We start from the raw sequence: 15,789 nt of genomic DNA on the forward strand, positions 1-15,789 counted from the left end.
GAATAAAGAAATAGCTTACGAGAAGCAGCGTAACATAGGCTACAGTGATACAAAACAATGGGCCTATAAAGCCACTCAATCGTCGTAAAATTACGGTAGGCCTAATGCACCGCATTATTGCTAAAAATAAACGGCCTGGATGACAGCTTACAGAAAGACAAGTAACGTTAGACTAACTTGGATCGTATCTTAAACATAATAGGCTATGTAAGTTAATATTGTAATATTATATTTATTTAATATTTTCCGTGTTGTTAGGTCAATTGACCTAGCGAATGGATTTCTGGTCTATTTTTTCTTAGCAGAAGCTTAGATAAAAAATGTAACTCAAATCAATATTTTGTGTTCCTTTATTTATTATGGAAGTAATATGCTAACTGGATTCATGTAGGCTACATTGCGACAGTGAGCAAATTAAACCCATTCAGAATGATGCACTTTGCATCGGGATCCTTATCATTAGTAAAGAGACGCTGAGAAATCAACCATTTTGTGCTGTGGTTTCTGAGTATGGTGTGCAGATTCATTATTTCAGGATTTAGGCTAGCTAACGCATTAAAGGATAATTACTTTGTTTATTATTTTTAATTTACAAAATTCTTAACTGTGATTTCTTAAAAAGCAACACCCTCAAATGCTGATAGATTGAAATTCTGAAAAAATACAATATAGCCTACAAACGAAAGTAAAATTTGCTCATGTAGCCTACTCACCCTCATGCCGTCCCAGAGATGTCTGACTTTCTCTCTTCAGATGAACAACAAATGCAGATGTTTAGAGAAATAACCTCTGCCAGTCTCTCATGCAAATGTGGCCTATGAGTCTCTCAAAGCTGACACTTTAAAAACCACGCAAAGTGGTCACGACAGTAATCCATACGAGCCCAGCTGATGAATCAATGTCTTCTGAAGCAAAACGATATGTTTGTGAGAGAAAATACTATTATTTTAAGCTTTTTAAACGGTCAGCAAGCTGTGAAACTCATGTGAGAAGTGACAGTCAACAGCAAAGTGTATTATTCCAGGGAGCGAGTAAATAATGCTCCTTCCTTTTCATAAGATTTATGGTTTTCACAGCTTTCTTTTCTTTTTCAGATAGCCGACATGTCTTGGAGAAAAAAAAAAAAAAGAAAAAAAAAGGCTAGTTCACACTAAGGACGATAACTAAATATAGGCTAGTTCTAAAAATCGTTCTCATTATTAATATTAAATAATAGCAGAGTTCATACCACAGCTATAAAGATAATGGCCACAGAGAAACGATATGGTTGGAATCGCTTTCAGAACGATTTTTTTCCAGCTGATGAACGATAGAAACATTGTCAGCCAATCAGAATCCATTCTACTGTAACGAGCTCGAGCATTTAAAGTGACAGTAGAATAAACAAAATAACGATATCGTCCGCTGGTGTAGACTCAATTATAGGTTAGTTATCTTTATGGTTATTTTTTTTTATAGTTGTCGTTCTTGGTGTAAACGTATCTTTAACTCTAACTAAATTAACACTTTTAAATTCACTTATTTATCCAAAAACAAAATAAGATTTGATAAATTGCCTAGTCCGCGCTTATACTTCACACCAGTGAACGCATGCATGACAGTTGGCCTAAAGCAATGGTAATACAATTCTAAATATTAGTTTTTTGTCACACACGGCTCCCTTGGGGGCGTATGGGTTACCATATGGTAAAAATCGCATTGGCCTTCCCTTGAGTTTCACTTTAAATGTGACAATTTGTTAAATGAGACAATATTGTTCTATGCCGTTTTTGGAAACATAGCATGATGTAGGCTATATTGTTAAAGAAAGCCATGCCTCTTTAATCTCAAAAGGAAAGGAAAAGAGAAAGGTTGAAATATATGTGGAATAAGCTGCCAGCCTCTTTTCCTTTCCTTTTGAGATTAAAGAGGCATGGCTTTCTTTAAGGCCAATGCGATTTTTACCATACGGTAACCCATACGACCCCAGGGGAATAGGCGTGTGTGACAAAAAACTAATAGGCCTATTTAAAATGTTATTACCATGCTTTAGGCCAACTGTCATGCATGCGTTCACTGGTGTGAAGTATAAGCGCGGACTAGGCAATTTATCAAATCTTATTTTGTTTTTGGATAAATAAGTGAATTTAAAAGTGTTAATTTAGTTGGGAGTTAAAGGCACGTTTACACCAAGAACGACAACTATAAAAATATATATATATATATATATATATATATATATATATATATATATATATATATATATATATATATATATATATAAACACCTTTTCATCTTACATGTTAAAGTTTGAATTATAAACTTTTGATGTAACGCAATATATTTTATCTGGTTTAAGTGGTCCAGGCTGGCATAAGGTGACAGACCACCATGCTATATAAAAAATAAATAAAACAACAACAACAACAAAAAAAAAACATATATATATATGCTACAAAAAATGCCTATATAATTTATCTTATATGTAGCCTATCCTTTGTCCATGTATATATAGGCTATGGAATAAATTAATTTCGTATAGTGTAAACATTTCTTTGTAAATAAAAAATACATATTATTATTATTGAAGCCTAAAGAGCATTTAGCAGGCATTTCACTTTGCATTGGCCGCGATTAGCCTGCTTGAGGTAAGTGTGTGAAAGATCGGTCTGAATAAGCCAAACACATCAAAACTACAGCATCCTCCTCACACACGGCCTCTGGCTCGATGCGTTGGAAGGGGATGTTTTTTTCGGGGTTTCGTTTGTTCCCTCCTCCGCCTTTTCGCAGTTATAAAAGCGCTGAGTTTCTTCTCAGGGCAGATAAACTTACTCTGTCCGTCACTAGGTATGGACTCAAAGGATGCGCGAGAGTGTTTAGAGAGCGGCGGTGGCGCGCGCTGTCGCTGTGGCAACAGCCGGAGGAAAGCGCTCGCGGTGTTCGTCATCCAGGGTTTATTAACAGCCGCTTGTGCTGCCCTCAGCATCTACATCTATCTCAGCCAGCAGTCTGGAGCCAGCCAGCAGTCTGGAGCCAGCCAGCAGTCTGGAGCCAGCCAGCAATCTGTAAGAACTCGTTTCTGATCTAATTTCAGTTCTTTACGGACTATAATATTGATTGAGTGTTGTAGATGATGTATGATATGGTAACTACAGCTTAAAGTGCAGTAGAAAGTCCTTTAGAGGGCAGTGTTGACCGTGAATGGCAATGGTTGGTCTGAAGTGAAGCTCTTCAGAATGAACTTTTGTTTTGAGATTATCTTTTGGAGATTTTATTAAGTATTTTTGTATTAGGTAGATTTGAGTGGGATTTCAATGTGAGCAGTTTGTGTTTGGTTTAGAGCTATTCGTTAAACCACCTGCCTCAGGGTGTTGTTTCATGTGGTCTTGTTGTATGTCTCAGAGTGTGGTCACATTGAGCTTTGCCTTGACAAGTCCCTTTTGGGAAACTCCTGTTTAAATGTATGTGAGTTTGTTTTTAAGATTGTCCCTTAAATGGATTAGAGGGTCAACCTAACTGTTGAGGTCAGGAGGTGTAACTTTCCATGTCAAAATAACTAATATCAGATAACGCTACCCACAAATGACACTTACTAAATTATCCAGCTAGTAAAAGATGGTAAAGCTCCAGTTTCCATTTGATTGCTCCATTCTCGTAATGTCCCCACTGTGAGTGCCCACACATGTGATGTGCACACACTATTTGGGTTGAGCCCGGTCCTGAGAAACTGTCTGAAAGGGCATTTTATTGGGCAAAGGTGTGACACTTTCTCTATGCATGCCTTTTCAGCCCACATGTTCCACAAATGCCGTTTTGCTGTGGCCAATAAGTGTTTTTGTGCGATTCTGTTGATTTGACAGGGGATGGAATTTTCCATGATGATCAGAATGAGTGTGTCTGGTATTTCTCATCACTTTGATCATTGCTGTTTCTGTATTTTGAATCAACTTGGCCTGGATACCAAGTGGTGACCGAACACAGCAACAAAAATAGTTTGTTGTAAAATAAAAGTCCCTAAAATCAAAACAATGAAAATGTTTATTTTATTAATAACAGCAAAAATTCACCATTTTTGTAAATGCATAATTAGCAGCAGAAGTGTGATTTCTCAGCTTAACACAAAGACTGTACACATTTTTTAGATGGCTTTATTATCTCATTGGCTGATATTCTAAATCTATAGTTTACAATAACACACTAAAAACGAAAATCTGTTTGCTACAAGTGAATATGATAAATATTCATTTTGAAATGTGCTTTACACAGTTGTGTACTGATATGTGACCCTGGACCACAAAACCAGTCACATGGGTAATTTTAAAAAAATTGAGAAATATGCAGCACCTGAAAGCTGGATAAATAAGCTTTCCATTGATGTATGGTGTGTTAGGATAGGAAAATATGTGGTTGACATACAACTATTGAACATCTGGAATCTGAGGGTGTAAAAAACATCGAAACATTGAGAAAATCTCCTTTAAAGTTCTACATTTATGGGCGATTGTCCTGCATTCACTCACACAAATAAATGTTTAATATATTTACGGTAGGAAATTTACAAAACATCTTCATGGAACATGATCTTTACTGAATATCCTCATGACTTTTGGCATAAAAGACAAATAGATAATTTTGACCCATACAGTGTATAGTTGGCTATTGCCACAAATATACCCGTGCGACATGTGACACATATGTGCTCTTAAAGGGACAGTACTCTTCAAAAATTTGTGTTCTAAAGTAGGCCTGTCGCAATTATTAATAATCGTCTAATCGTGGTTACTCGATCTAATTGCAATTGTTTGAGATAACGACAAAAAAACTTGCCATCCAAAAAAAGTAAAATTGTATTGCAGTTATTTTATATCATAAATAACTAATTTAAATTTGTCAACATTATATTTTTTTATTTTTTTTTTATTTTTTTTTATCTGGTTTTAGTGGTCTATATATAGGCCTATAATGTTGACAAATTTAGATTTTATAATACATTTTCACAGCATTAAAGTAAATCATATGGGCCTATTTTTATTAAAACATTTATTTTTAAATGATCTACAATTCAAAGATAGGCTTACACTGTAAGCGACAAGAAGAAAACAGAATAATAACGTTAACGCTATCGTCAGTTCAGAATTCATAATCGTGACAGGTTTATTCTGTGTTCTTTACTGTAATCTATTTCCATCGCTTTGTGTGCTGATGGCAGATAGGCTAACTGATACAGTGATGATGTTTTCTCCTCCAGTGTGATTATGATTATTACTGTTATGATTATGAAGCTTTATAGAGTGTCTGCATTTATGCTGTTTTAAAGAGACAGAAATATCTTCACGTTGAATGTGTTTTGCTATTCCAACTATGCATGATTATATGGTTAGTTGAATTTTGTACATTTACATTTGCAGTTGGATACTGTACATTTAATATATTTTTTTATCAGAGCACTAAACTTTTGTTTTGCCGTTTTCACAGGACAGAGGAATATACATGGAGATGGCCAATACCCGTAAGTGTTCCTATTATCTTTCAGATTCATTTTCTGTAAATAAATAATAAATCCTCCTATAAAGAGTTTAAGCAGATAAAGCGCCATAAAGTGCCACAAAATCCTGTGATAATTATATACATGTAGTTTTTGAGTCAGTGATGTGGTGTTCCTCTTTTTTTTTTTTTTGACATATCTATGTCCCTTATGGCTACAGACCCTTATGACTGTGTTAAGGTCAATAAGTGTCTCATATGTCTAATATCACATAAGTTGACTTCTTTATATCAGGGCAAAGTCAGTTCGGATTCTAAAATGTAATTTGATCTAACTCCCCTGAAACATTATATAAATAATGTTTTTGTTTTTTGTTGTTGTTTTTTACGACATAAATAAAAAGAGTACATTTCTAACAACTTGCCACATTTTTTTTTTTCTCTTTAGACACTTAAGTTTTTAGCATAACTACTTACGAAAAGTGAAATCAGCTGACAAATGTCAGTCACAGAAGAAACAGTTCTAGATATAGAAGAAAACTAAATGACCATCTAATTCTCATTTCTCTGTGTGTATGTCAGAATTAGATGGAGATGAGGTCAGATTCCAGATCCTCTGGAACCAGACAGTGCATCTGTACAATGAGAAGAGGGTGAAGCTGCCCTGTGGAGGACCCTACATGGTCTATCTGTGGGCTTGTATGAAAAGCTCAACACTGAATGGCATGGGTGTCAACCTGACAATAGAAACAGGGAATAAATCGTTCCACCTGCAGACCCTACAGGTCAACGAGTGCAAGGAAATGCAGAAAGTGATCATGCTATCTGAAAGAAACGAAGTCACGATGAAAGTCAGACACGAAGGAGGACTTCACAGCATCGAAATTAAGGAGCTCCTCTTTGGCCTGCACTACATGCTGGGATCCCAGTGCTTCCCTGCTCCACTTAATGAGGAAAGCTACAAGCGTGTCTCAACTGGATAAGAAGCTTTTTAGGTGCTCGTCCTTCAGAAGAGCCGTTTAAATGATACAACTATGGCATGACCCTCAGTCTTGAATTACCATGAAGAAATCTCTCACTTTCACCCAGTTTGAAATATTAGGACGATGCCATAGTCAAAACTCGCCCTGGACCAAAAATGTAATCGCAAAGCTAAAATTTGAAGAGCTGCGAATACGTTTTTCCATAGAGGAAAAGTCTCTGTTATTTTTCCACACTATATTATAGCTTCCAGGCTCTTCAAAACGGACTATTTGTCAAACACCTACAGCAAGTGGAAGTGGCCGATGACGTGGTATTAATCTCAATTGCACTATGTCAGCTCAAACAGAGCGTTCCTCACCACAATCTGGATTAGTGGTGGTTCCATAAGCTCTTCGAATGTATTGAGACTGTGGTTGGAAAGAGAAAGGAAGGCCTTTAACTGAAGTGTATCCAGCTGCAGATCATTTTGAAGCTACTTCTGATATAGCACTGTACTTTGAGAAGGAATAATTATAATGTCCTCAGATATTTTCCTGATTCAGCTTTTAAATACTGACAGCAATAATGTTCTCAATGTTTGTCATTATCATTATATTTATATCAAAACTGGAAGACCCCCCATATACGAAAGGAAATATCAAAGGGTAACATTTATATTGCAGTTTCCTCTTTGGAACAGACATTGAAAAATGTTTGTTTTGTTTGTAGTGCAGAAATGAATGTTGTTTTTTATGATGCTTAATTGTCTAAAACAGTTTAATTATGTAAACTGTATGTGATCGAATGTTTGATGCTTTATTTAAATCAGAGTCATTGGATAATGTAAGGATTGAATCCACACCGTCAGAACTTTAAATGTTCCGGTAGTGCACTTTCCCTTTAAGAGCACATGTCAGAAAATGTATTTATTGAAATGAAAGTGTTTTTTTGTATTATTTTTATTATTATTTAATCAAACATCGTGATTGTGAACTAAAGCACTAAAAACCTCAAAAGCAAAAACCAAACAATCATCCACATCTCATTCATTCACTCATCTCATGAAAATTCATTTAAATTCAGACATTTTCCACAAGTTTTTAGTTTATTTTGTTTTATTGTCAGTGCAATGTGTTTGTGTTTATCGAACATGACCCTAAATGTCTTATTTGCTCAACCAAACCCCTGCTGCAATTTCTCTAGTGATATTTTATTTATACAGCAAGGTTTGCACTTCTATTGATAGCTATACACCATCAATAAAGATATGCTGAAACATTTAGTCATCTGCATGTATTTTTTTAATCATTTTGCATAGTTTATATTCTTAGCCAATATCTTTGTCTTGTTTTTCCAGACCAGTTTTCCATTAATTCACCTCATAAGCAAATCTGCACAAAACATTGAGACTTGTCAAAAGTCTGATCCAAAATGAATAAATCCTAGTTCATATGACCTAATGCATAACTAGTGGTCTAACATGATGTTATTGTCAAATCGTATGCGATCTCCCTTTACTCTGACGTCAGTCTTCCTGCCAATACATGCTTGTTTGCATCCAGACAGTTATTTCACAATTGCAAGTAAGTGTACGCGCTCTTATGTAAACATGTCACTGTAACACTATCCCGCTGAATCCTCCGATTGCATGATTGTGATGTCACTCTAAAGAATCCCCGGCTGTTCACCAGGGAATTATATCAATGTCTAGATCTCGCAGTGTGTTGTTGAATCATACCCTTAAATTCTATCAACTTTCAGTGAAAGAGATAAAGGATTTAGAAAAATAAAGTGAAGAAAAAGTTATTACGTAAAATGAATAAGATATAGGCCTATTTCTAGGTCACTAATCTCAAATAAGCAATTTTGTATATGTGACTTTTTTTTTTTACAGATGATCAGATGGAACATTCTTGATATTCTCAAAATGCTGATAATATAATTTGCATTTATAAAATAAATAAATAAATAAAATAAAAATCCAAAACAAGCATTTTCATTAATGGTCTCAGACTTGCAACTGTGACAATTCATTTTGACTCCTCAGAATTGTGAGATATAAACTCACAATTGCTTATATGCAAAAGTTTATATCACAATTCTGAGAGAAAAAAAGTCGCAATTACCTTTTTTATTTTTTATTCAGTGGCGGAAACAAGCTTCCATTATATATACATATATGATTGTGATGTCACTCTAATATATTAATATATATAGAATTGTAATTTCTCACAACGCACAATTTTACAATTTCAGATACAAATGTCTTAAAAGCGTTTTTGTTAACTTCTTAAAGTGCTACATTATTGACACTCCAACATATTTTCATTGTTACTGAATTATTCATATATTTTTTTCCGATTTTATGAAATAATAAAAAATCAAAAAAACTTAGAGTGGACTAAATAACAGGGTAAAAATATAAAATATGGATAAATTATTCTGTGGTGTATTATTATTTTTATCTTTTTTTATTTTCATGTTATCACTGTGAAGCTGCTTTGATACAATCTGTATTGTAAAAAGCACTATACAAATAAAGGTGACATGACTTGACTTGGTGAAGTAAATACAAATGTAATTTCTACCTGAATAAGTAAATTCTATTAGTACTCAATTTAAGCTTTTAGAAATGAAAGTGTAAATATCAACGTTATAAAATTAAGTAAAACCTGCTCAACTTTCTGATACTGGTGTTCCCATCATGCACTGGTGCTTGAATAATTAATAAGGTTGCATTTTTCACTGTTTTCCATCTGTATTTACACGGTTTTTGTAACTTGTTCTAAATAAAGCATTAAGCATGGCTTAATTCTTTGTTATATTGTTTGAGTAAAATGTACTTTAAACAGAGTATTGCAAGGTAAACTTCAACTAAGTAGAAATTATTAAACACAGATTGCTTATTCTAGGAATACACAACCAGGGTACTGGAATCAGCAACATGAAATTGATGCCAGTGATCAAAAATTTAAAAATAACATAAATTAAAAAAATCCAACAAACATTACCTTTTGTTTACTGTGAAAGCTTGTTTCTAGCATGGAATAAAAAAGTTAAAAAGGTAATTGAGTCTTTTTATCTCACAATTCAGAATTTTATTTTGACGAAATTCTGACGTTTTTTCCCGCTCAGAACTGTGAGGCATAAACTTGCAATAAACTTACCTTTTTTATTTTCTATTCCATGGTAGAAATAAGCTTGGTCCAACATGTGTAAGGACAAAGATGCACAGTCCAACACACATTCTTCCTCCTCTCCCCTACCTCTTCTTCTCCCTTGTCCTGATTCAACTACTCCTCTCCTCCATCTTTTCCTCTCACTCGCCCAGACATTATTTCTCTCTCACTTTGCTGAGTGGTTCGGCATCCACATTGAACAAAAACAATTCAAAGAGTCCTATTTTACTGTATGTCCAAGTAATGAAAATAACTTCAACACCTGACTATGCCTCCAACTGAGATTGTAATCTGGAACAAACTGGTTCAATTTGAGTAATGGGGTCCCTGAGTGTTCAAATTTCAGATGGCTTCTGAACACTGCCTTGACAAATGGAAGCAACAGACAGGAGTCTGTTTAACAAAGTGGCGAAGAGGCAAAGACACGTCTGCAGAGAGAAGAAAAGAGAAAAGAAGGGGAAGGGGCTGATGGGCTTTCAACTCCTTTCCTGAAAGAGGAGTTGCAGCCGGAGTTTACACCTCTGCGTGGAGAAAGACTGACAATGCAGGCCAAGGTGAAACTTTCACTTAAGACCTTTCCTGAGGGAGAACATCCTGCAATGCAAAACTGTGACAGGATCAATCAAAAACCAGACTGAGAAGAGGCAGAGAAACAACAGAGACCATACCTCACAACACCAGGGGCCCCATTTTAACGATCTGAAACGCAAGTATCAAACGCGAAACGCAAGTAACTTTGTGGGCAGATATCGGGCGCTGTTGCTATTATACCGGCGGGATAAATGACTCTTGCGCCCGACGAAAATCTAAAATGGGTTGGTCTGAAGTAGCTACATTACTCATAAGTGTGGTTTGGGCGTAACGTGAAGTAAACCAATCAGAGCGTCATCTCACATTCCCTTTAAAAGCAGGCGCGCTTGTTCCATGGCGGATTGCTATTATAACAGCGGATTTGCAAGGCGCACGCCACGAGCGGTTCACAGCCGAGGAGACAGACGTTCTCGTCAGGGCCGTAAAAGACAGAGAAGTGACATTGTTTGGGGATGGAGAAACCCACCCAAATTAGCTTCGGTTAAACAGGCGTATAATAATTTGGGGAAATGTGTAAGCTAGATTTATGCCTATTTTTTCACATCTTCATGGACACCACAATGATTTCCCTCATGTGGAATATTTTTGCTTGTTATTATGTATTGTTTGCAAAAATGGCAACTGCTGCGTCTGAGTGTATATGAGAGAAGCAAAGTGTATGCGCGTTGTGCACACGCTACATTATGGCCAAGTATGCGCCCTTAAAATAGCATCTGAACGTGCCACTGAAAACGCGCCTTTAGAGTAGGTTTTTCCTGGTCTGTGGAGGAATTGTTTTCTGGAACTGCAAAATAGTACCAGGGAACGTTTGCGCCAGAACACGCCTCCCATTTTCGCTGAACCGCCCCTGGGAGCGCAAGTTCGTTCCCTAATTTATCGACGTGCGTCTGTCGAGGGAAAAGTACGCTGTGCGTCGGGTGCAAAATAGGAATGATACATGCGTCGGTGTACAAAGTCAATTGCGCTGGGTGCAAGATAGGGCCCCAGGCCTTTGAGTGCCAACACAGACTGAATACCCAGTGCAACAGCCAAAGAGCTTCAACTGACGGATCATCCAAACAGAAGGACTTCCATCACTTCTTTTGTGGGCAAAGGTGCTGCATATTTATGGATCACTATAGACACTGCTTTAAATCGTGTTAATTATTATATCAACTTAATTAATCTTGATTATTCACTGGTCTCACTGCAGTTATTTGTATTCTGTATAACTAACATTCTCAATCTGCTTTTCAATAGGTACCAGTCCAGCCTTATGTTTTAAAGAAAAAGGAGGTTCATTGATAGACAGAAGTGGGTGCTTGATGTTGTTGGCAATGGATCCACGATTATGCAGAGATCTCCATGTCACAGGGTCTATGCTCAGTAGAGTCTGATGATGAAGCTCAGTTCACTATCTGCTGAGACTTTTGTGAAAAAAAAAAATGAAAGGGTGTGAATGATGGGTGGAATGAAAGAAAGTGTCTGACGAGACACTGAGGCAAATCAATTATTTTGACATACAGCTGTATCCAAATTTTAATATGTGGGCCCACAGGGCAGATTATGCCCAATAAAATAATGGCCATGGATGAATTTGGTTAAGTTTCCTGGTCAGTACATAGGTTATTGCTGTGGCAGAAAGACAAACAAACCCACACTTGCGCAGCGTATAATATCCAGATCTAACTTTAACACACTATTCAGCGCTCTCTGATCTATCTCATTGATAGCGATCAGCAACATGCCTCTAATTTGAATGTCTTGCATCATCACTTTGCACTTTTGAACTGTCGACCAATCTCGGATAAAGCCCCTTATCTCAATGAAATGATCACTTACAATAAGCTTGACATTTTTCTTCTCACTTCTCACCCACGGTAAAGTGGGTGGTCTCAGTCTCATCCATCGTGATAACCTCCGACTCAAGCAATTTGACTTTCACGACACCAATACATTTCTGTCAGTACCACTACCGCCAAATAAGGTAAACGAGTATGTTGCCAATACCCACATAAGCCATAGCAACAAGCATGTTGTCAATACCCGAAATGTTTAGCAGTAAACATGCATATTGCAATGAATGACATACCACCTGAAATGAAGAAGTGAAAATTGAGATATCAAAATGAATCAGCTGCTTGCTTGCTTGTACTGTATATCCGCAGTCCAATTCCAGTTTCTTTGAGTGACGCCTGTGAGCTAGAGATGGGAGATGGATATCTCCCAATATCTTTTTCATTGGAAATAAGTACTGAAGTACACAATACTGAAGTAATCCTGGTGGAAACGCCTGAGCGGGACAAAACTCTGATAATGCACACTTAAGGGTGTGTTGCAGTACTAATACACCTGCCATATTATCATTACAATGGCATATGAAACAATAAATACAACTTGTCAGTCAAAAAAAAGTACGGCACGAAATAATTCCCTTACCGCACTCAAAAACAGCTTTGCAGCTTTAACTCCAAAACGGCACGACGTAAAGAAGAAATGTTTTCGTGGGTCTGGTAGGCATTGCGTGCTGTACGTGCTAACGAAATTTGACGTACATGACGTGAGTGGTTTTCAAGGAAATCTCAGTGTTTCATCCGTCCTGCGTTTCAATCGTCCCGGCTCTCCCCTACCTAAACAACGATCACCAAATTTTCTCCAATTACTATGGATGTTATCAGACATTAAGCGTTTCTGCTTCATTGAGGCTTGTAGGAAAAAGCTTAACGGTGTAGGCTACCTAAACAACGATAAGTGATCACCAAATTTCTGGTTAGATTTTTTGACAGTTTTAAGTGGTTATGATGAGCAATAATATGTATAATAATATGTACATGAGTACGGTAATAATATGTAACACATAATACCAAAAAAGTGGTGGGTACAAAATGACTCATGGCGAAATCTGGTGGGTACCGTCCCCACCGAAATCGACGTCTATGACTTACTCATACGCATGGTCGCACCCTTGATTTGATCTAATACCTCTTCCATCTCTTTTTCTGACACTGTTATCTCTGCTCATAAACTACTTGATTTTAGCTTAAGCTTGCCTATGCGTAAAAAATGTTCAACGACTGTTATATCCTACCGCAATCTCAAAGCTGTTGATACTGCATCATTTTGTACCTCCATTGTTTCTTCTAATCTCTCTGCTGTCTTTGATATCTCTTCTCCCTCCCTGATATTATCCATCACTCTGATTTCTGAAATCTTACAAAAGCATGCTCCTGTTAAGACCAGAAGCGTCCCTTCCGCCCATTCTTCTCCTTGGTACACTCCTGAGCTTCGTATCCTAAAGGACACAGGTAGACGGCTTGAGCGTCTCTACAGGAAAACTGGCCTGACTGTTCACTATTTAGCTTTTATTTATGTCAAAAATTACAAATCGGCCTTGAAATCAGCTCGTTAGTTTTGTATCTGACACAATTAACAAATCAAGCAACAAAAAAAGCATTATTTAACACAATAAATAAACTTATCAAACCTCCATCTCAGGTTGCTCTAGCTTCAGATTAACTTTGCTGTTCATTCCTGAATCACTTGCTAGAAAAGACAGATGCTGTCCACCAGTGCTTCTCTAATGATGCTACGAGTATTAGATATTTGCCGAATCAATCTGGTCAGTCCCTGACTTTCTTTTCTCTGACTACTCCATGAGTTTATTTTGAAATCCAACCCTTCATCTTGTCGTCTTGACCCTGCTCCTACTCCTCTTCTGAAACTCTGCCATTCAGTTATCTCTGCACCTATCTCTCACTTGAGATAATGCATCTCTTACCTCTGCTTCATTCCCTCTGCCACTCAAAACTGCTGCTGTTAACCCCGTTCTCAAGAAACCCAACCTTGATCCCTCAGATTTATCTAATTATCGTCCTATTTCAAATCTACCCTTCATAGCAAAATTACTGGAAAGTACTGTTGCCTCCCAGCTTCAGTCTTTTCTAGTCGAAAATAATCTCTTTGGTTTTTGCCCTCTTCATAGCACTGAAACTGCACTTGTCAAGGTACTGAATGATCTGCTTCTTTCTGGTGACTCTGGTTCTTCTCTGTCTATACTCCTGCTGCTCGACCTCAGCTCTGCCTTTGATACTGTCTCCCATGAACTACTCATTTCTTGTCTTTCGGATGTGGGTATTTCTGGTGCTGCTCTTTCTTGGTTCTCTTCCTAGCTCTCTGACAGACAATTCTACATTTCAGTACAAGATTTGTGTTAGTTAAGATCTTGGTTAGATCTTCCACCGTCATGGTTTTAATTATAATTTTTACAGTACGCTAATGATGTCCAATTATATACCATCTGTACACCTGCTCTATCTGTCACAACAGACAAAATATCTGCTTGTGTGCATGAAATCAAATGATTGGCTTCATTCAAATTTTCTAAAACTTAATATGGACAAAACTGAGATTATTTCTACTGAACCTCCATCACTCACTAGAAAATTTCCTACCAATTTCACCTGTGAGATTGCTGGCTCTCACATCAAACCATCTAGTACTGTTAAAAATCTTGGTGTAATCTTTGACTCTTTCTCTTTCCAGGCTCTTATTAATTCTAGCACCAAATCAGCATTCTTTCATCTACGTCGCATCGCCCAGCTCCATCCCTTCATCAGTATCAAAGACGCTGAACATGTCATCCATGCATTTGTCACATCACGTCTTGATTACTGTAATACCCCTTTCATTGGTCTATCTGCTAGCTCCATTTCCAGATTGCAATACATTCAAAACTGCTGCTAGAATACTCTCCCACACCAAGCGTTCTACCCATATCATCCGTTCTTCCATGGCTTATCGTATTAAATTCAAAATCCTCCTGCTCACTTTCAAATCTCTGCACAGCTTGGCTCCCCTCTATCTTTGTAACCTGCTCCAACCCTACACCCCTTACGGGGTGTTGCACCCCTCTCTTCACTCTTTGACTGGTCACGATCACATTTTGTTGTGTTTGCTAGTGCCTGTTTGCCTGTTTCTAAGTGTACTTGCTATTAAACTTCACTGAGAACTTTATAAATCGGTCTTCGTCTGTCTGCCTGCATACTCTTTGTGACAATAACGTACGGAACTGTTTGAAACTGCCAGCGGGACATTAAACAGGAAGTGTTTGTCTGAACTCAGCAAGATAATGCAAAAGTTTAGCAAGAGAACACAAATATTTTTGTGAGAGAACACAAAAGTTTGCAAGAGAACACAAATATTTTTGTGAGAGAACACAAAAGTTTGCGAGAGAACAAAGGTTTTCGGGGAAACTAAAACTTTGACAAATATCTTTTCCTCCTATCCCATATTTTTTCCACCACCATGTCTCACAGGGTCCGTAGTATCACGCAACACTGGAAATTAAATGCTGATTTATTAAAACACAAACATTTCTGTTCACAAATAAGATAAATGATAAAGACAACAAAATTAAATGAAGTAAATGGGACTACTTAAAACACAAACAAATTATTTTTGAATTTTTTTTCTTGGAAAAAAATCTTGGAGTAAAGCTAGAATGCATTTGGAGAGTTAACAAGAGAGTTAAGCTATTTATGAAAACAAATAAAAAATTCGGTCAAAACCCATGATTTATACACTCAAAAAGCCAAAGGAGCATATGAGAGGGAT

General features: G+C 36.9%; 1 protein-coding gene across 1 annotated transcript; it reads left to right on the plus strand.

The window, feature by feature from the left end:
* Nucleotides 1–2,709: 2,709 nt before the first annotated feature.
* On the plus strand, nt 2,710–7,709 carry LOC309482449 (uncharacterized protein). The gene is made up of 3 exons (XM_082147792.1): nt 2,710–3,045; nt 5,456–5,489; nt 6,047–7,709. Exons 1-3 carry the CDS (start codon nt 2,830–2,832, stop codon nt 6,445–6,447), a joined length of 651 nt encoding a protein of 216 aa, XP_082003918.1. The 5' UTR covers nt 2,710–2,829; the 3' UTR covers nt 6,448–7,709.
* The last annotated feature ends 8,080 nt before the right edge of the window (nt 7,710–15,789 follow it).

This window comes from Leuciscus leuciscus (genome assembly GCF_965113295.1).
Source record: "Leuciscus leuciscus genome assembly, chromosome: 19".
Lineage (NCBI taxonomy): Eukaryota > Metazoa > Chordata > Actinopteri > Cypriniformes > Leuciscidae > Leuciscus > Leuciscus leuciscus.